Genomic DNA, 22681 nt, shown 5'->3' with positions numbered 1-22681 from the left:
ATTGTTATAATTTATTTTGACATTTTGCATAACAAAGGCCAGAGGATTTTCTTGAATTAATTCCTGCATCAAGTCCAATAATTGTGGCTAAACTACAATGTATCTTTTAGAAAAACATCCAATTTTAATTTTAAAATGTTCTACACATGGAGAATCCACCGCAATACTTGATACATTTTCAGTGGTTTAAGAAAGTCACTTAAGAAGAAAATTGCCCCATAATTCTAGCCTCTGTTTGCTTGGATGTTACTCCATTTTTTCCTAGACTGAAGAGCCATTTATTACAATTCAGGATCATAGAATCATAGAATAATAGGACTGGAAGGGACCTCGAGAGGTCATCGAGTCCAGCCCCCCGCCCTCAAGGCAGGACCAAGCTCCGTCTACACCATCCCTGACAGATGTCTATCTAACCTGTTCTTAAATATCTCCAGAGAGGGAGATTCCACCACCTCCCTTGGCAATTTATTCCAATATTTGACCACCCTGACAGTTAGGAATTTTTTCCTAATGTCCAATCTAAACCTCCCCTGCTGCACTTTAAGCCCATTACTCCTTGTCCTGTCCTCAGAAACCAAGAGGAACAAATTTTCTCCTTCCTCCTTGTGACACCCTCTTAGATATTTGAAAACTGCTATCATGTCCCCCCTTAATCTTCTTTTTTCCAAACTAAACAAGCCCAGTTCATGAAGCCTGGCTTCATAGGTCATGTTCTCTAAACCTTTAATCATTCTTGTCGCTCTTCTCTGTACCCTTTCCAATTTCTCCACATCTTTCTTGAAATGTGGCGCCCAGAACTGGACACAGTACTTCAGCTGAGGCCTAACTAGTGCAGAGTAGAGCAGCAGAATGACTTCACGAGTTTTGCTTACAACACACCTGTTGATACAACCTAGAATCATATTTGCTTTTTTTGCAACAGCCTCACACTGTTGACTCATATTCAACTTGTGGTCCACTATGACCCCTAGATCCCTTTCCGCCATGCTCCTTCCTAGACAGTCGCTTCCCATCTTGTATGTATGGAACTGATTGTTCCTTCCTAAGTGGAGCACTTTGCATTTCTCTTTATTAAACTCTGACCATTTCTCTAACTTGCTAAGGTCATTTTGAATTATGTCCCTATCCTCCAAAGAAGTTGCAACCCCACCCAGTTTGGTATCATCTGCAAACTTAATAAGCGTACTCTCTATCCCAATATCTACATCATTGATGAAGATATTGAACAGTACGGGTCCCAAAACAGACCCTTGCGGAACTCCACTTGTTATCCTTTTCCAGCAGGATTTAGCACCATTAACAACAACTCTCTGACTACGGTTATCCAGCCAATTATGCACCCACCTTATCGTGGCCCTATCTAAGTTATATTTGCCTAGTTTATCAATAAGAATATCATGCAAGACCGTATCAAGTGCCTTACTAAAGTCTAGGTATACGACATCCACCGCTTCTCCCTTATCCACAAGGCTTGTTATCCTATCAAAGAAAGCTATCAGATTAGTTTGGCATGACTTGTTCTTCACAAACCCATGCTGGCTATTCCCTATCACTTTATTACCTTTAAAGTGTTTGCATATGATTTCCTTAATTACCTGCTCCATTATCTTCCCTGGGACAGACGTTAAACTGACCCGTCTGTAGTTTCCTGGGTTGTTCTTATTCCCCTTTTTATAGATGGGCACAATATTTGCCCTTTTCCAGTCTTCTGGAATCTCCCCTGTCTGCCATGATTTTTCAAAGATCATAGCTAAAGGCTCAGATACCTCTTCTATCAGCTCCTTGAGTATCCTGGGATGCATTTCATCAGGACCTGGTGACTTGCTGACATCTAACTTTCCTAAGTGATTTTTAACTTGTTCTTTCTGTATCCTATCTTCTAAACTTGCCCTCTCTCTGCTTGTATTCACTACGTTAGGCACACCTCCAGACTTCTCGGTGAAGACCGAAACAAATAAGTCATTGAGCATCTCCGCCATTTCCAAGTTTCCTGTTACTGCTTCTCCCTCCTCACTAAGCAGTGGGCCTACCCTGTCCTTGGTCTTCCTCTTGCTTTTAATGTATTTATAAAAGGTCGTCTTGTTTCCCTTTATGCCTGTAGCTAGTTTGATCTCATTTTGTGCCTTTGCCTTTCTAATCTTGCCCCTGCATTCCTGTGTTGCTTGCCTATATTCATCCTTTGTTGTTTGTTGTAGTTTCCATTTTTTATATGACTCCTTTTTTATTTTGAGATCATGCAGGATAACTGCACCTGTCTTTCAACTCTCCAGCCATCACCTTTCAGGGGTGAAGAGACTTGTTTCTCTCTTCCTTCTGACCGGGTTGAACAGTTCCCTATCTTTACTGTGTTATTCCCTAGAAAACAGTCTGCCTAAGCAGACCTGCTTTACTTCTGTCCTTGGAGCACTGTGTAATTGCCTCAGTTACAGGTCACTATGCAATACGTTCTAAGCAAGCCTATTTTATTCTTAAGGTGAAAGAATTACAGAGAAAACACCTTAAAAACAATAACAACTTACATGTATAATACTAATAAGATTACTCAAGATATGCCTTCTCTATGAGCTCTGGAGGAACAGTCCTTCAAAAACCCTAACTCATGGTTTCAATTTCGTCATGCTCTTTAACTAAGGGCTCAAAATGTCTCTCCTTTTCTTATGTCTGAGTCATGGGACGAGTGGTAGAGAAGCTCAGGCCAGACCACCAGACTGTAATTCAGGGCCTTACAACAGGTGCCACTATCAAACACCATGGTAATGTCTACACTCGCGGCTTCTTGCGTGAGTAATATGCAAATTAGGCTAAGCGTGGAATATTGCTGAGCCTCATTTGCATACCTAATGAGCCACCATTTTTTTCAGAAGAGGCTCTTGCGGAAGAGGAGCGTCTACACTGCCCCTTCTTGTGCAAGAAAAACTCTCTTGCGCAATGCCATTCTTCCTGAAAAGTAATAGGTGTAACAGCATTGCACAAGAGGGATTTTCTTGCGCAAAAATGGGCAGTGTAGACACTCCTTCTTGCACAAGAGCCTCTTCTGAAAAAAATGGTGGCTCATTAGGTATGCAAATGAGGCACAGCAATATGCCACACTTAGGCTCATTTGCATATTACTAGTGCAAGAAGCCACAAGTGTAGACATAGCCCTTGAGTCTTTCAAGGTTACCGCTGTGCCTTACTACCTGCTACTCACTTTCCTGCAAGGCCTTAAATTGTTTGGCTGAAAGTCAAACAGAAGACAATATCATCTGGATATTCAGCCAATCCAATAGCCTCCTTTTTTGCAACTAGATCCAGCATCAAAGTAGCTGAAGTTTGTGGGTATCATTCCCACCTCCGACAAGGCTGTCCTGCTCTCCCACCATTTCAGGCACGTTGTGCTTCCTGATTTGCTCATTCTGAAGCAGTCTTCCAGGCTTATCTCAGCACAAGAGCCTGTTACTTCTCACTGACATATAAGTCCTGGCCCATCTTCTGTGGCAGAGATAGCTGCTATTTGTAGGCCCCTCCCTTGTGTGCAATAACTCAGGAGCTCCCAAGGTAATCTGTCCTGCTTTTGAGTGGTCTTCTCCTTTTTGAGTCACTCCTCTCGTGATAGCAGGCTCTGCAGGTGGGGTGGGGAGTTGTCACGAGTTCAGAGTTGCCCCTTAACTCCCTTTTTTCCTAGTGCGGAGTTCATACATCTCATCACAGCCTCCGTAAAGGAATTCCAGTCAGGTCAATGCAAGGGATGTACTTAACCCAGTTTGTTTAGTAGGCTTTAGAACAACCTCAGGCATGTATGGAGCTGTGGGGGTGAAAGCACCCCCCCCCCCATGGTCCCCTAAGTAAGCATGCTCCAGCCAGGGGAAGGCAAGAGCAATGCACTGCCCAACCCTCCCTCCCCCATCTTTTGGCCAGCCGGCAGAAGGCTGGGGCTGATTTCCCCACTTGGGAGACTATGGGGGTGCAGTCACACCCTCGCAGTCCACATTTACAAAAAAAAAAAAAAAAGCACCCCTTCCATAAATTCCTGCATAAGGACCTGAGTCTACATGGAACTTGGAGGAAGGTGCATGAATTCCAGGAGGAAAGACTTCGAAGGAGTAACCAGGCAATCAAACTGTGTGCATATAGCTTGAAGAATGCTAGCTGCAGTTGCAGTATCTCTGTAAATAATTCTCTTAATAGGAGTCAGTTTAGTTTCATAAGCATTGTGTGCTCTCATGTTATTAACTGGCAAACTGTACATGAAATATGGTGCAGGGGCCAATCTAGTGTGACCCCATAGCAAGAAAGTTGTAAAGAGGAAAAATAAAGCAGCACCTAGAAACAAAGAAACAAAAACATGTAGGGACTCAGACTACAAAGACTGCTGAATTTCCTAAATAAAAAATAGTTGCACAAGAATGGAAGCAAGAACAGGGTCTGTAAACAGCTGAGCAAGGGGATAAGAACAATAAAATAAGCTATTTTATCTTACTACAAAAGGATGGCTGCAGTGTAACTCAGCAGATCCATAGACTCATAATATACACACACTACAGAAGAAGGCTGCCAGCCATTCACTTGTCATATTTGCAGTATGATATTGGCTCAGTGACCAATTCAATATTGTAGTGCAATCCCTGCAATATTGATAAGCAACAATGTTAGACTGGACAAATAAGATCATGTGATGAGGATGTGTTATAAAAACATTCTGAGAACACTGGACAAATGCAGATGGCTGACAAACAATATGTTATCACTAGTTTAGAGTAATTGATACACTGCTGGGTAGTAGAGTAGTGCAACCTTGGATTAAGTCACAGTATAACAGAAGAATATGCTTAAGAAAAGAGAAGCAGAAGTTTTAGGGCATGTCTACACAGGAGGGCTACAGCTGAATTAAACTACGCAACTTCAGCTATGTCAATTGCAAAGCTGAAGTCAAAATACAGGCAGTCCCCGGGTTACGCGGATCCGACTTATGTCAGATCCGTACTTACGAACGGGGCTTTTCTCGCCCCGGAGGACGCGGGCAGCGAGAAAAGCTGCTCTGCGTCTCCCTGGTCTGCTGGGGGGGCACCCCAGCAGACTAGGGAGACGTGGAGCAAAGCTGTGGAGGACGCGGGCGGCAGGACCGCCCATACGCCCCCCCCCCAGCAGACCAGGCTTTTCTCGCCGACGCCTGTGGTAGAGCAGCTGGGGCCCTGTCGGGTTGGTCCCGCAGCGCCACTCCTCGGTGCTACTGGACCAACCCGGCAGCACCCCAGGTGCTCTGCCCCAGGCGTCCCCAAGTCAGCTGCTGCTGAAACTGACTAGCGGCTGACTATAGGAAGCCCGAGGCAGAGTTGCTTCCTGGAATCAGCCGCTGATCAGTTTCAGCAGCAGCTGACTTGGGGACAGCTGGGGTGCTGCCGGGTTGGTCCCCGCAGCGCCAAGGTGCGGCGCTGCGGGGACCTACCTGGCAGCACCCCAGCTGCTCTGTCCCAGGCGTCCAGATTCAGCTGCTGTTGAACCTGATCAGCGGCTGATTCCAGGAAGCCCGGGGCAGAGAAACTCTGCTTCGGGCTTCCTGTAGTCAGCCGCTGGTCAGTTTCAGCAGCGGCTGAATCTGGATGCCAGTTCCGACTTACGTACAAATTCAATTTAAGAACAAACCTACAGTCCCTATCTTGTACATAACCCGGGGCCTGCCTGTAGCTTAATTCAGCTTTTGGTGCTGTTTAAACAGCAGAAAGTCAAAGGAAGAACATTTTTCCTTTGGCTTCCCTTATTCCTTGTGAAATGAAGGTTTACCATGAGTCGTAATAAGTCCTCCAGCTCAACATTATTTCAAAATAAAGGCTTACAGTGTAGACATGCTCTTTGTTGTTTTGGAATAACGTCAGCTATTCCAAAATAACGCTGCCGTGTAAAAACTTAATGTTTAGTGGGCCCTGACCTGCATTTTAACAGAATAAAAAGGTTTATTTCATGATTCTGACACAAGAGAGCAAGTTGAAGTTACAGACTCCACATGTGGCCTGAGACTGTAGTTAGGGGAGGAAAAGGAGGAGGGGCAAAGATCCTGCTTCAAGTCTCCTCCCACCCTAGTCTGCCTGCTGAGGGGAATAGATTTGAACAGGAATTTCCCATCTCTTAAGTGAGTAACCTATCCATTGCACCACGCGATATTCTCATGTGGGTCTCCCTCACTTTTGTTGAAGTTGTTCCACTTTAATTAAACAATTGAATAATTAAATGTTAATTGGGCCAGAAAAAGTGAAAATCACTGTAGAATCCTGTCAGAAAATAGTAGCCCTTCTTGGAAAGGAGATTGGTAAATTACAGTGCCTGCTGCAGATGCTGGATTAGCTGAAGGATCTTTTCCTCCTACACCAATAGCAAAATAATGGTCTTGTTCCTCTGTGACTTTATAGTTAACTTTCTTCTTGTATTTCAGAGAGGTAGCTGTGTTAGTCTGTTTCAGTAAAAACAACAAGGAATTCAGTGGCATTTTACAGATTTTATTATAGCTTTTGTGAGTTGCAACTACAGATGTGAACAGATAACCAATTAACCAGTTACCTAGTAAGCATCACTCTTAACTGTTTCCTGGGAGCAGCACCCCAGCCTGTGGCCTGATGGGCTGGAATCTAGTGCCCCCCATTCCTCCCATTGCTGCTTTTGGTCCCGCATGAGGCTCCTGGCTCCTAGCCCTGAAGTTGGTAGCCCAGCATGGAGCTGGAAGCAGCTGGGCTGGAGCAGCCCTAGGCAGTCATGGAGGATGCTTCTGCCCACCCATCCCTGTTTAATCACTCAACCACTAAAACTTAATGTTTAACCAGTTAACTAATTAAACAAGATTTTACGTCCCTAGTTGTAACTCACTTCGTTGGATGCATGAAATGAAAGCAGAGATGGTAGGGATACAGAAATGGGAGTATCAGAGCTAATTCAATCACGGAGGATCTGGCTCACTTCCAACAGTAATAAGAAAGTGAGAATCTAAATGAGAAAATTACTTATTGTAATGGGAGAGTCATTTCCAGTCTCTATTCAGATCCATTCTGATGGCGTCAAAATTGCATGAATTCCAGCTCAGCAGTTTCATGCTGCAATCTATTTTTGAAGACGTATTGCTTAAGAATGGCAACTTTCAAGTCTGTAACTGTGTGTCCAGGGAGTTTTACATGCTCTGCCACTGGTTTTTGTACATTACCAATGTTGATTTCTGATTTGTGTCCTTATATTCTGTTGCACGGAGACAGTCTGGTTTGTCCAATGTATATGACAGAGGTGCATTGCTGGCATATGATGGCATATAGCACATTAGTCGATATGGAAGTAAATGAGTCTTTGATGGTATGACTGATATGGTTAGATCCTCTGATGGTGTCATTAGGGTAGATGTGTGGACAGAGTTGGCAACAAAGTTCTCTTGCAGGGATTGGTTCCTGATCAGTGTTCCTGTTATGGGGTATGTAGTTGATGGTGAAACACTCCAGAACAGATATACTAAGTTCTTGAGACAGCTTTGCATTGGCACCCAGTTCATTCTGGTGCTATGGCTTGAGGGGACATGCTTTCATTCATAATGTGGTGGACTGGTGTTCTGCTGTGGCTCAGTATTAGCTGGTCAGCTCCAGGGGCTTTGCACGCATGTGGACCTGTCCTGACAGCAGGATTGTTGTTGTCCTTACCACGCAGCAGCTCTGCTTCCTAAGCACTCTGGGATGCTTCACACAGCTCAGAGCTTTCTAGAGAGAAAGGCAGAAGCAGACGAAGAGACAGCAGCTCAGGGAGTGAGAGCACAGGAATGGCGCTTTGATAGCGTTTGGCACCAGTCTTAGGTGCTAACTGCCTGCGTGCTTCTTAAGATCTTCTACTCTAGGGCTCAAGAACCCCCTGGAAAAAACCAGAGAGTTCAGCACCCACAAGCCACAGTCCCAGGTGCCTTATGATGCGTGTGTGTGGGGAGGCGCCAGGCAGGGCCACTGCACGCTCCCTGGCAGTAGTGGTGGTGGGGGCGGGGGGTACACGAGTGCCTGCACTGGACCGCTCTTCCCTGCTCCGCCCCACAGCCCCACCCCGCTCAGTCCCCGCCCCTCCCAGCCCCATGGGTCGTACCGCGAGGGGTGCCCCCTGCCCGCTCCCCACACTCATTCAGCAGGCAGATTCTAAGCGCAATCTACACCTGTGCTGAAAAGCGACTAGCGCCCCCCAGCGCCTCTGCCCCAGGCCAGCAGCCACCTTCCCCTCCTCGCGCCAGGCCGCGCGCTGAAAACGGCATCAGTCCATGCAAACTACATTTCCCAGAGCGCCGCGGGGCGGTCTGGCGCATGCGCGCTGCGATAGCCCTGTGCCTAGGTGCTGCCGCTGTTCGGCCCCGGTCCTCCGCTTGCGCTTGGCCCCAGGAGGAGGCGGGTGGGCGGCGGCGGCATCATCATGTCGGCTGCGCTGCGGTTCGACGGGCGGGTGGTGCTGGTGACTGGCGCCGGGGGAGGTGAGCGGCTCGCGCGGGCCCTGGGCAGGGGTCGCCCGTGCTGCTCCGCGGGGAGTGGCGGGCCCGGGCTCGGGGATCCTGCGGGCCTGGTGCAGCTGGCAGCGCCCCGAGAAACCCCGGCCTGCCAATAGCAAGGGTGCAATTGGGGGGAGGGGTTCCTGGAGGCCTGCGCTGCATACTCCGGTGCTGTGGGTGCAGAACGGGGGCAAAGGTTTTCCTGAGTTCCCGGAGGAGCGTGAGCGGGGAGTTGGGATTTCGCGGTGGCAAGGCTGAAGCCATTCCCCTGCCTTTGCAGGAAAGCGGACACGCACGCTCGTGTTTCCTGAGTGTTCTTCTTAATTTTCAAAACACAATGATAAGAGGTTAAAGCGTGCGGGCTGCTTGAAATGTCTGAGTGTTCAGGTGCTGCTGCTGTAGCTTTCGAGAGAGTTTGTTTTCTCTCTCATAAATATGATGATAATCATAGGTAATACCCACCAAAGCCTTGATCCTGCAGTGTGCTTCGTAAAGTGGTGTAGAAAGAAATTCCCCTCTCACCTACACCATGCAGATCTCTTTGCAGGATCCTGGATTTAGGCTTTTGAAAAAATGTGCTGTGATAGCCATGCAAAGAGCAACAGATTCTCTAGTCCAGTGTTTTAGCTTTGGAAGTACGGCAGGTTACTTTAAATTGCAATAGTGATACTTGCAAGAATAGCTGGCAGAAAAAAATGGCAAACAAGTGTTTTTTTTTTTTTAAATTGACAGTATAAAATAGCATAACAATAGAGTGCTTTAAATCTACTCTGAATGACTTTCATCTCTCACCCAGATTTTCCCTTGCTTCATGTTAGTTTACTGTGCTTCCCTTTAAATCTTTCTTCTTCACTGACATCTGTCAAAAGTGAACACCCAAGTCAAATGGAAATAATACAAGATAAAAAAGAAAAAAATTGCTTGGAATAAGTGGATCTTTATCATGTACAACTTCTACTAGAACCTTAGGATTCCCAAAAGTGATTCCTTCACAAATACTTACGGTTTCACTACAACTTTTTAAATAAAAACTAAGGATGTTAAATATCGATTAATTTACTAGTTGAGTAGCCGATGGAATTTCCATCAATTACTCAACTAGTCCAGAGGCACTTCTGCATTCCTCCTTTGAAGTGTACAAGAGCCCCAACTTTGAAATGTACAAGAACCCCAGCCTGGGCCAACGGGAAGCTTTTGCTTATCGGATAGTCGCCTAGTCCTTAACATTCTTAATAAAAACCACTACTTAATATGTTTATCTAATTATAGAGCTATGGAAATGTTTTATTTATTTTTATTTGGATTATAAGTAGTGCTATTTTTACACAGGAACTTAGAAGTTGATTCTTTTGTAAAGGTCAGAACTAGTGATGGAGTCCATCTAACACATCTTGATATTTGCTTAAAGTTTTGGTTCCCTTCATTTAGAAGCCATTTTATTTGGAAAGTATTTTAAAAACATGATCAAAGTGGCAGCTCTTACCAGATACGTTTTGCAGCAGGTAAACATGTGCTTTGAAACTACATTGACTTCTTTCCAATCTTGGCAAGTAGTATTCTCACCTGTCACACAATATCTCCTAGTCTTACTTAAGAACATGAAGATTGCACTGCCTAGGAGTTCTCAGACATCCCAAAGAATCTTTTGGGGTTGTTTCCCTTTTGCAGACAGAAGTGAATGCCTTTGCTTTCCTTTGTGTTTTGGTGAGGGTCCTCAGCAGCTCTCACTAAGGAAGGGAAAATAGGGTTATTGAAATGAGAAATTTGATTTTCCAGTCAATACATATGTTGTATTATTTGCAAAGTTTGGTTTTTAAGTTTTAAAAATTTTCCCTTGAACTACTTGGGATATAAAAAGATTACATTTTATAAACAAAATTACAGACATAAGAAAATAACATTCTTCTCAATTACTGTACCCTGTGTTCTTAAACCAGTTTTATTTTGGCTCCCAACTTGTGTGAAGTTATTTTATATGAAGTAAATTTCCTCGTTTAGTGTCCTTAATTTTTTTTTTTTTTTATGAAAAAATTTATGTAATGTTATGAGGTGTCCAGTTCTGGGCTCAGATGTAAACTAAAGCCCAGATTTCTGCTTAAGTAATTAACTAGTAGGTGTAATCTCTAGAGCTGTACTCAACAGGCCACTCTGATTGGTTTATGTAAAGGCTCCAAAATCACAGTGCCTCATGGCTCATTGGCTCCAGTTTGCGGTTTCCAGCCAAGGGGAGCTTCGGGAACAAAGGCTGTATTGTGGGCACTTCGAAAAATCCTCCTCCTCCTTCCACTTTGTCATCATTTGTTTAATTTGTACATAACAAAATTACTTGTGTGGAAGAGAATCACAGCTTCTACCTTGATTCAATATCATTAACGTTGTGACTGGTATGATTGGATCGTATCCTTGTCCATAAAAACAACTGTTGTACTCGGCGGGCCTTAAAGTTTAAATAAAGGCAAAGGTGAAAAACTTTCATGGAAAATGTGAAACAATAAAAGTAGCATTATGTAGTATAGTAGGTAAGCTGCTCTGTGCTCCTTTATGTCTTTTTTTATCAATGTGGACACTAAAATCATTATGATTGGAGTTGAACTTGTGTTTGCATGTGAGAGAGTTTTCTTTTCAGTAAACAAAACTAAATTAAACTAAGGTATGTCTATTAACTTAGAATGTAATTCATTAACTTGAAGCATCTTCTCCTACTGCAAAACTGGAATACATTCCTGTATTTTATAGCCTGTCCCATTAAGTGTCACAAATACCTCTTTCACAATCACAAAACTCTCTTGGAGCTTTAGCAGCAAGCAGTCAATAATGACTGTTCTGGGTACTGTACCACGAAGTGAGTATAGAGGAATACTTAGTATTTTCAGTTGTGGATTTGGGTTTCAACGTCTGAGCTAATTTGCTTTCTTTCCTATTCCAGATATCAGAAAATGTGTCACTGCTTTTGTGGAAACATTAGATAGAATTATTTTTTAATTGAATGAATATTTAATTTTTTTAATCTCTGTTTTTTGCTGAAGTGACAATTTCTCCACATACGTTTACGTAATCTAAATTATGCAGGTAGAAGAAAAAATACTGACTCACTGAAACTTTTTGTTTTTTGTTTTTTAAACTAGGATTGGGTAGAGCATATGCTCTGGCTTTTGCAGAAAGAGGAGCTTCAGTAGTTGGTGAGTTTATTATTTTGATCTCTTGCCAGTAACCTTTGTTCTTTAATAAGTTATTCCCTGAACTCCTGATATTCTAACTTTATTTCTGAGTTTCTGAGTTTGAAATAAGTACAATCTTTGGCTGAGTGTTTCTCTACACTGAAAGGCTATTTAGAAATATAACTTAACCCTAATTTGACTTTGGTTCACTCACAGAAATCCTTAACTTGAGTGTAGTGATGGTAATTTTACCTAGCTGGCTGGCCTAAAAGAGGGGCCTGGGCTAATGTTGTCCTGACGACAACTTTTCAGCCATCAGTCCAACAAATGGGCAGAATGGATGCAGGGCTATGCTACTAGTTCTCCAGTGCCTTTGAACAATTCACTAATGCCCAGAAAGTACAGAGAGGTTCTCCTACAATATGTTGAAAAATAATTAATTGTGTGACTCTTCTGACTACTGTATAAGTCTTGGAACCATGGGATTTACCTCAGAACTCTTAGTGTCATCCACGATTGAGGGGTGCATCAGTGTAAATACAGCAACTTCGGAATGTGTGTGGCCATGCTTCTGTCGAGTTAGGCTGACTTGAGAGGAGCACATCTAAGCATAGATAAATCAAGTTAACTCTGCAGTGAAGATATACCTTTATGTTTCAACTGAAAATGCCCTTCCACAGCACCATCTGCCATCGTGCTGAGGAATTAATTCAGTACAGACTTGGGAAGAGAGCTTTCCATTGTATTGGTAGCAGAACTTGATGTAGAAAGCAAGAGTTCCATGAACCAGAGGTTTTCAGTTTTTTCATAATGACTATGCAGACCACATCTCAGTAGAGTCACATGGACATTTCCTCTTTCCTTTATGGTTGTGCACAGGGCTCACTGAACTGTGGCAAGCCCCGCTCGCCGGCCGTGCTGTCCAGCGATCTACGCATGTGTAGATCGTTCTGCGCACGCACAGATAGCTGGAACCCAGCTCTTCCGGGTTACATTCTACTCGCTACAAGCGAGTAGATTGTATAATTTGTCGAGCCCTGGTTATGCACATCTCGCACCCATTTATGGTCCTTTAACATCCACTGGGAAACTATAGGGATTGTTTAAATAGACAGCTGTTAGATGATGAAGAATCCTATAAACCAGAAGGAAAACTGATATCATGTTGTCAAAATTTCCTGGGCAGTTGCACCTCTGACCATTTTGTGTCCTTGAGAACACCTTATCTCTGGCCTCTAGCTGCCGATTTTCTTGGAGCAGTGTCACACAACACTGGGATGTAAGCGAATAGCTGACTAGTTGACAAGCCTAGGCTTATCAGTTAATTGAGTCAACTACTCGCATTTCCTCCTCCTCCCCCCACCCCCTCAGTATCAGAGGCAGCAAGCGGGTAGAGGGATTAGGAGTTGTACCGGTTCTATCAGGCAGCAGCACAGCAGGGACAGGAGAGGCTGCTGTGGTCCACCTATGGATGGGGCTGCCGCAAAGCCGTCCCTGTCTGTGGCTGCCCATGCTGGCCCTGGACAGGTACTGCTCTATACGTGCAGGAAGCCTAACTCAGTCCCAGCTCATGTTGGGTCTGGGTCCAAACCCCGCTGCAGCTCTGTAATTTAAAAGGCAGTAGGCGCCAGGCAGCGTATCCCTCCCCACGGCTCCTACTGTGTTTTAAATTGCTGAGCAGCAGCTGGATTTGGTCCTGGATGTAGTGCGATCCAGGACTGAGCCGGGCCGTGTATTAACTAATTGAGTAGTTGATAAAAATTCTATTGACTACTCAATTAGTAAATTAACCTCATTTAACCCCTATGCAACACCATTCTGCTTGATGGGGAATTTGACCAGCAATTGCTCCTTCAATTCATTATGATCACCAGCAAGTTCTGAAGTTTGATGAGATGTCCTGTTCTCCTAAGGGCAATGACAGGATTATCTGTTGACTAGCCAGCCTTCATAAAGTAAAGTATTGTTTACTCAGAACAGTGTACAGAGAAAACGTATTTTAAAATAATAAATAGCTTAAATGCTAATCTAGTTTACTAGGCTATTGTGGAAAATGAACATGGAAACCCTGATAGTTACAAAATACTGCAAAAGGGACTAGGGATGTAAAATTCTGTTTGTTTAGTTAAACATTATATTTAACTGACTTACTGCTTAATTGGGGGGCCTGGTGGAGCTGCTCAAGCCCCTGCTCAAGCCCCATTCATATCCCTAAAAGGGACAAGACTCATGTTAGGCCAGTCTCTTTATACAGTTCTCAGTTCTTTGATTATTAGCCATTGACCACCAGGTCCAACCATTTTATGTTATTAGCCTCATGGGAGTGAGGTTTTTTCGGATATTTTTACCTGCCTAGGTGACATTTAGAGGATCACCTAGATCACTAAGAGGTTTTGTCACTTCCTGCCCTGTAACTTTGTGGTGCCTTAATGCTGTGCTGTTATTGCAAAGATGCCTGGCACCAGTAGCAGACCCCCCAAGCATAAGACTTTGCACCAAACACATGGAACACTAACACATACAACCCTTTTAGATCCAAGTCTCCCCAAATCCATTCTCCTTAAGTTCTTAACTACCAGACACTTGGACTGTTCCCTTCTGGTTCATTCCTGAAGGCATGAAAGAACTGCTCAGTTATCAGCTCACTTTGACAAACATACCATCCAGAGTTTGCATAAGAGAGACTTTCTTGGGATAAAAATAAACAGTTTTTGTTTAATAAAATGGCAAACATACAAGTTACATAGTAAATAAACAGAAAGGTGCATCAGGCTTTCTATTTCTGTTACCTAAAATCCCCGTTCTAATACAAGTTACCTATTTCCTCTGAACAGTTTCTGCCATACTACCTAGCTATAAACTATTTGCCATTTCACAGAATACTTTCCACCCGGTATTCTGTTCCTCAGTTTCTGGATAGATTTAATTTCAATCCCCTTCTTTTTAAAAAGGCTTTACTAGATAAATCCATGTAGGTTGTGTACATCAATAGCTATTAACCAGGATGGGTAGGGATGGTGTCCCTAGCCTTTGTCAGAGGCTGGAAATGGATGACAGGAGAGGGATCACATAATTATCTATTTCTGTTCACTCCCTCTGGGGCATCTGGCATTGGCACGGTAGGAAGATGGAATACTGGGCTAGATGGACTTTTGATCTGACCCAATATGGCTGCTGTATGTGGTCTTTGTCCCCCCTCCCCTTTAATTGCTGTAGATAAACTGATTTATGCAAGAGTTGAATCAGTTAAAGTTTGTCAGAGAGTTGCACTGGTTTAAACTGGGGCAGTAAACCGATTTGGTTAAACCAGTTTTTGTTTCTAGGAAAAAAAAAAAGAATGCCTTGTTCACACTTTGAATTTTCTAGTTTGACAAACCACAATAAACTTGATGTTTGTAAATTATGATGAAGACAGGTAGACTTGAATACTAGTAAAAATGCACAACTAGTTCCATTGTATGTAGATACTTGAGCTTTCAAGCACTTTCCTTGGAAGATGTATTGATTGCGTAGAAACACTTTTCTCCTTGCATAGTGCTGCACTTGCAAATGGGGGGTTTTCTGTAATTAACTTTTAGAAAGAAGCTCCATGCACATGAATGCAGTAACACAAATTCCAAAACTTTGTACAGCTGCAATCAATGGGGAAATGACCAAGTCAGAGATTTTTAGCTATTGACTCAAAGAGGGATCAGGAATGAAATGAAATGTACTTGAGGCACAGTCTCGGTGTTCATTCAGTAGCAAACGCTACCAGAGAACTAGATTAGTGCTAATCAAATGTGACTGTGCAATGTCTCATTGAACAATAACAATAGTGATCATCCTTGTCAGGGAAAGATAATCACAAATAGCAATGAAACATCTCTCTTTCTGTCTTGCAAATTGTTACTTAAAGGCATGTCTATCTGAACACGTAGGCTATATCTACACTGCATGCTTATTTCAAAATAACTCATTATTTTAAAATAACAAAATGTGTGTCTACACAGGAAGTGTGTTCTTTTAAAATAACAGCCGCCTTACTCTGATTCCTGTAACCCTCATTTTACAAGGAGTAAGGGAAGTCGAAGGAAGAGTGTTTTTCCTTTGACTTCCTGCAGTGTAGCCAGCACGAAGAGCCAAGTTAAGGTACTTTGACTTCTGCTATGCAATTAATGTAGTGGAAGTTGTGTATCTTACCTCGACATTAGCCTGCAGTGTAGATATACCATTACTGCGTGAAGCTGGGGGGAAAATCTACAGTACTTCAGCAGTCTGTGTGCTAACTATCAGTGTGGACTCCTCTGCTGCACTATAAAAGTTCCCTAGTGCATGTTGATGTGCTGCTATTTGAAAGACCAATATGTAAAAGGTATTTTAGTGTACTTCTACTGCAGTGCTGCTGGGTCTGCATGGACATTTAGTATGCAGCATGCTTTAGCACTGTAGATTTACACCCCAGCAGAGGTGACTCATGGGGGGCTAGGAGGGGGAGGTCACATACCCCCCCCTCCCGATTTGCTGCTTTACTTGTATTGAGCATGCTTACACAGACTGATCATGTTCAATAACCTCCGCTGAAGCCGCAGCCCTATTGTGCCTCCCCCCCTCCTGCGCTGGCAGGTATGGCATTAAGCGTTTGTGGAAACGTGCACTTAGGATTTGTATGGAATGTTATGAAATGACTTGTTCTTATCCAATAGGGTGTCAGACTGTTTACTCTTGTCCAATATTTTGGATTAATAGTAGGAATTTAGTGGCTGCCAGATAAGAAGAGACACTGAAACACATGAATATTGATTGGTCAAGAATTTCTTTTTATATTGTGCAGTGAATGATCTGGGAGGTGACTTCAAAGGACATGGCAAAAGCTCCTCAGCTGCTGACAAAGTTGTTGAAGAAATAAGAGCAAAAGGAGGAAAAGCGGTAGCTAACTATGGTATGTTATTTTCCATAATAGTTTTTAGTAAGGAATCTTCATTTATGGTCTCAAGTTGGTGGGGGAGGTCCAGATTGGATATTAGGAAAAACTATTTTACTAGAAGGGTGGTGAAGCATTGGAATGGGTTACCTAGGGAAGTAGTGGAGTCTCCATAATGAAAATAAAATAGTTCTTTCACTTGAATTCTTGATATCGGTATGTGACTTGACTTAAGCTTATTATTTAACCAACATCAAAACTAGATTGTCTGGTTTTCTAGCAATGATAAAATGCTGTACCGTTTTTCTTGTGCAGGACTTGTAGTGGGCCATGTTGTCTGCAGTGTCTAAAACTTAATTTTATCCTATAGGGATTTCACATGAGCAGTTCACTTTCTCTTTTTAAATATATCAAATTATATGTAGTTCTCTAAATCCGCAGAAGTACAGCATATACAGTAGCATGTAGCGGTGTAACAAATATGTTGTTTTATTTGGGAAGTCATACCACTGCCTGTTTTGTTTACAGATTCAGTGGAGGCTGGTGAGAAGCTTGTGCAGACAGCCCTTGAAGCATTTGGGCGAATAGGTACAATTACTATGACTTAATTGTGGATTTAGAGTCATCTTAAGTGGTGCAGTTAGCAACTGAGAGACAGTTATAGCATGTTAAGGAAATACAATGTAATTAAGTTCAAGATGTTAGTGGTTTATTCTCTATAGCCCTAAACAAATGAAAAAGCCACTTCCTAGTAACTGGAGGTTAGCAGTTGCTAGTATAAAAGAAAATTGCAAGCCTTATTGAAGTGTTTATTTCGAGCATTTAGAAAGTTTATGGGAATAACAGTACTCCTTGAATATGTATAAATGACAGTATATCTTTTTCTATAAATAAGTTTTGTCCAGCTATTTGGAAGATGGACAGGACACACTGTGTGTGGTTTAATTAGGCAGCAATTTTATTCTTAAATGTCTGGGAGTGTCTGGCAGAGAAATGTACAGTGCAGGTAATTCCATAATCATCTATACTTGCCAGGATGGGCTGCTGTCAGCTTTCCCTCTTTACCTATTTTGCTCCCCAGGCTACCTACTGTGGGACCTCACCCCCTTGAATGAAGGTTAAGAGAGGCTGTAAAAGAAGTGGGGGGTTGACTCCCTGCTGTACCAGTCACAGCACCCTTCAATATCTCAATTTTTGCTCCTTTAATGAATAACCCCTTGAAATCTTTTGCCATCAGCTTTGTTTGATCACCATAGCCTTTCCCTACAGAGTACCTGCACCAAACATTGGCCCCATGATTACTTCATGAGTTGTTAAGCTGTGATATCCTATCTGAGCTCCCAGCTTTGAGAGAGAGGCAAAAACCCCTTCCACTTTCCCTTGGCCAGTCTGGCAGTGATGGATAAAGTTCTTCCCAGCGCCAGAGAAAGAAGTGACTATTATAATGCCCATGTGGAACATGACAAAACTTGTTGTTTAGCTACTTGCAAGGATGGGAGAGTGGATGCTGTTCTGTCTTTTCCAGGCAAAGGAGGGCTTTTCATGCACTGTCGTGAACCTAAATAGTCTCTCTATCTTTTCTGCTCACTTGAGAGCGGGCCGGTCAGTATCCGCCCATAAACCAAGTCTGAAGCTGCCTCAGCCAGTCACTCTGGCTCTATAGCAATTAAAGGTGCTTGCACCTTTCCCTACAAGACAGATAACAGCATCCACTCCATAATATTCTGTGTGATCATTATGAATGGCTTCTGTAGGGCCCATGTCTGTCTGGAATATATAAACAAATTTTATTGTCATCACCACTCTTTTTATACATAGCAATCTAGGGTAACACAGATTTCTGATTCCCCTTAGGTTTCTGTTTTAAGACAGAATGTTCCTGCTCTTATACCCTTTATTAAAGGGAGACCAGTGATTTAGAAATAACATACCCTTGCGTATTTTTGTTGCTTATTATTATTATTATTTCTAGCAACACTTAATTCTAATTTAAAGATTTGTGCATTTGACAGCACTTTTGTTTAGAATCCGTTTCTACATTTCCTTTGCTAATATGGTTCTTTCTCAGGAAAACAGGAGGTTGAAATACATATTAAACTAATTTTAAGAATCACAACATTTTAGCAGGGAGATGTGAGAGTAACTGGAACCTACATTATTCAGTTTCTTTAAAGCTAGCTTGCTTTGAAGGTGATTGTTCCATTAACATAAACCCCAAGTATAGAAGTATAAAGCCGAAGATGACTTTATTTATACATATCACTCTTCCTCTTCCAAAAGAAACAAACCCACAAAACAAAACAGAAGCCAATAAATGACAGTTCAACTCTCTCCAGTGCACTGCCACATTTAAAATAAGTGTATGTTAAGTAACTTCCAGCTATTATCCAATTTTATTACTGAGATTAATCAACATTGAGTACGGTCCAACTTCTCTCAGAGTTTACTCCTGATACCTGTCAAGTGTCATTGTAGAACACTACCCAAAATATTACACCTACACCTGGAAAACTAACAGAGCAACGTAGACATTTTAGCAGTACTGAATATATTCTGGACTTGATGTCACTTCAGTTTATCATTCCAGAAGAAAAGAGAACTTGTATTTCCATTTCTAAGACAGAGAAAACATCTTTCTAAAGCCTGGTGACTTGTCTCTAAATCTTTATTGGTCAGTATTCTTCCGTAAAACAATATATGCAGTTTTAAAGGAAGTGTGTATCATTTCACTCTTTTCTTGACTTTGTTTTATATTTGCTTACTATTATTTAGTCTACTCCACAATGTTTTGCTTGTCCTTTTGCTAAAAACATTGCAAGAAAGCATAGGTCTGGCTTGCTCTGGCACATGTAAAAGATACACACAAATACAGAGCAGATTTTGAACTAGGATCTGTTTTCTTTTGTCATGCTGTTTGTTTTCTTACTGAAGTGCAGTTGTAACTAGTCATAAGAACATAAGAACGGCCGTTCTGGGTCAGACCAAAGGTCCATCTAGCCCAGTATCCTGTCTACTGACAGTGGCCAGCAGCAGGTGCCCCAGAGATGGTGGACCGAAGACAATGATCAAGTGATTTGTCTCCTGCCATCCTTCACCAGCCTCTGACAGACAGAGGCCAAGGACACTATTTTATCCCCTGGCTAATAGCCTTTTATGGACCTAACCTCCATGAAATTATCTAGCTTCTCTTTAAACTCTATTATAGTCCTAGCCTTCACAGCCTCCTGTGGCAAGGAGTTCCATAGGTTGACTACATGCTGTGTGAAGAAGAACTTTCTTTTATTAGTTTTAAACCTGCTTCTGATTAACAGAATTGAAAGACTATTGAAAAGATTTGTGGAGAGTTAAAGATGCTCTGTAATTCTCTCTGCTTTTGTCTTACCTTGGTGAAGAATAGACTGTTGTGGTGCAACAGAGAATAAAATATCCCAAAAGGTTTCTGAATTAATAAAATGTATATTTTGCAAATGCTTGTATTAACAGTATAAACATTGTCAAATTATTTTACTGTGGCTGAGTGCGTGGTAGGTATGTAAGTGAGTAGTTGACTAACCAATACATCTAGGCTTATAGGTTGGTTGAGTCAGCTACTCGGGTACTTGCATTGCCTCCCCCCCCCACCCCTTGCTGCCTCTGTATCAGAGGCAGCAGTACAGGTGGAGGGCACGGGAGGCTGCCATGAATCAGCCTCAGCCCATGGCAGGCCGAGGCTCGCTGTGCACAGAGGCTGATCTGCATCCCGTGAAGCAGCCTCTGGCCGCAAACAGAGGCTGATCCGGCAGCAGCCCCTATTTGTGATGGGGTCCCATCTACCTCCGGGACCTTGCGCAGATGGGCTGCTGGACCTGATGTGAACCGGGACTGAGCAAACCCAGCTCATTCCTGGCTCGCGCCGGGTCCAGTAGCTACCTTGCTGTGGCTCTGCAGTTTAAATGGAGTAGGAGCCGTGCTGCCTGCCCGCCCGCCCAGCTCTTAATACATTTAAATTGCAGAACTGCAGCGAGGTGTACCTCCCAGACCCAGCATGAGCCGGGACTGAGTGCTTTCTCCCATATGGACTAATTGTGTACTCCAGTAGAAGTTCTATCAACTATATGATTACCTAATTACTTGTTTCCTAACACCCCTAGTACTGGAAAAGGTATTTGAGCTGAACAATGGATAGGAACAAAAGCAAATAAAACTTTGCAGAGCAATAAGTTTTGCATTAATTATTTTTCTGTTCTTCACTTATCTCTTGTCCCCTCCTGTACCCTTCTCTCCTTTTTATTTCCAGTCATTTCATTACTCTGTCCTTATTTCTACTATTTTTGTCATACTTTTATTATTTTCCCTCTTCTCCCTCTGTTTTCTCCCTCTTGTCCATTTCCCCCTTATACAGAAGGGGGAAAGTGTGGAGTTCATTTCTCTCTCCTACCCTGATGTTTGCACTTTCTTGTGCTCAGGATATCATGTGCAGAATGGAAATCTGGGCAGTGAGTGAATAAAAACTGAGTGGGTGGTTCTGAAGTGCCATTTCTTGCCTTATTGTTGGTTGTGGGGCCTGAACTACGTCACAGGTTTTCTGATGGTTTCTGCATGGTGCTACCCACTTTGAATTCTTGGGCACTCCAGTGACTGTTACCATAAATCATTTATTGTGGTGGTTGTGAAGCAGAGGATCAGTTTACTGCGCCATCCAATCAGTGGTTAGTGTTGTCACCTCAACACCTGCATCTACCTGTGGGAATTCACTGCAGCTTGTAGCAGACTGAAACTACCTATCCCAAAACACTTTGAAACATAAGAAAAGCCATGCTGTTCCCTATTTGGAACAGCCTTAATCAGTAGGAGTGAGTGACTGTTTATTTTAACAATTATAACACACACACACGTGCATGCACTTAAACATACTTTTTTTGAAAGCTGGAGCAGAATTGAATTAGGTGCAGATTCATACTTAAATGTTTTGTTTTTGTGTTCTTTGCAGATATTGTTATAAACAATGCAGGGTAAGTAAATCTGAAGATAGCTTTTCCCCATTGTTTTACTATATTCTAATCCTTTTGTTTGAAACCATGTTCATCTTCCTTTTATGTTTTCTTAACAACGTGTTTTAGGATTCTGAGGGACCGTTCATTTGTTAGGATAAGTGATGAAGACTGGGGTAAGTTGGTTAACTTTGAAATTGAATTAACTTGTGAACAGTTTTAGACTACTTGAATGTGACCTTGTCATAGACAAGGGATGGGGGCTCTTTCTGCATCTAATCTTAAAGATTCACACTTGGTCTGAAAATCTTAGCCCCAAGCTCTTTCTGCTTAATTGGTGTGACAGATCCAGACCAGCTGGCTGCTGCACTCTAGTAGAGGGAAGGTATGTTGGGCTCTGGGTGAACAGGGCTGAGTCTAGTCCAGCATAATCAGGCAGGCACCTGGAGCCAATTAATAGCTTGCCTGAAGCTGCAGGCTGAGCACCTGGATCCCATTAAGGCCTGCTGGAGCTTGTTTATAAAGTCTCCCTGCAGGGAGGGCAGAAGCCAAAATGAGAGTGCACTGGATGAGAGGAGTGGATTGTGAGCAAGACAGCGTGGAAGAGCAGCACAGACTTGCTCAGGTACCAGAGAAAAGGTACTGTGAGGGATTGTTTGGGGAAGTAGCCAAGGGAAGAAGCTGCCAGACTGGTAGTAGAGGAAATCCTGTCTGCTGATGCTGTGTTACGGTACTTGGGCCTGAACCCGGAGCAGTGAGTAGGCCCGGATTCCCCCCAACCCTCCCAGACCACTACAGAATCTACCCCTGAAAGGGGACAGTAGGACTACAGAGGGGCTTTCACTCCAAACTGTGGCATAGCTTATGATGAGTGTGGCTCAGTGGTTTGTAACCTTTGCCTCTAGGGAAGAAGAGACTGTGTGGAGGGGCACAGCTAAGGATGTTAAATGGCGTTTATCTGACTAATCGTGTAGTTGATAAGGACTGCTCTGCAGGGAGCCACCTGTGCTGTGGCTCTGCATTTTAAATGTAGTAAGAGCTTCCCGGACCCATGTGAGCTGGCACTTGCTTGGTTCTGGCTCATGCTGAGTCCAAGAGCTCCTGCCCATGGCCACACCTGTCTGCCGTGAACAGAGGCTGTTCCAGCACTAGCCCCTCATCGTGGTGGCCAGGGCTGGCTGCAGCG

The 22681-nt window shown here is 43.1% G+C and overlaps 1 protein-coding gene across 3 annotated transcripts in view; it reads left to right on the top strand.

The window, feature by feature from the left end:
- Positions 1–8282: 8282 nt before the first annotated feature.
- HSD17B4 (hydroxysteroid 17-beta dehydrogenase 4) overlaps positions 8283–22681 on the top strand; it is a 165241-nt gene continuing 150842 nt past the window's right edge. Inside the window, exons 1-6 of one of the 3 annotated variants that reach the window (XM_075931960.1) lie at positions 8283–8449; positions 11590–11643; positions 16436–16543; positions 17054–17113; positions 21495–21516; positions 21625–21671. In XM_075931960.1, the coding sequence (XP_075788075.1) occupies positions 8392–8449; positions 11590–11643; positions 16436–16543; positions 17054–17113; positions 21495–21516; positions 21625–21671 (349 nt within the window). In that variant the 5' untranslated portion in view covers positions 8283–8391. Of the gene's footprint in view, positions 8450–11283; positions 11307–11589; positions 11644–16435; positions 16544–17053; positions 17114–21494; positions 21517–21624; positions 21672–22681 lie in introns of those variants that run through there. The other 2 variants (XM_075931959.1, XM_006134501.3) reach the window with 2 other exon arrangements.

This window comes from Pelodiscus sinensis, chromosome 6 (genome assembly GCF_049634645.1).
Source record: "Pelodiscus sinensis isolate JC-2024 chromosome 6, ASM4963464v1, whole genome shotgun sequence".
Taxonomy (NCBI): domain Eukaryota; kingdom Metazoa; phylum Chordata; order Testudines; family Trionychidae; genus Pelodiscus; species Pelodiscus sinensis.
This window is presented reverse-complemented; position numbering and strand designations above follow the sequence as displayed.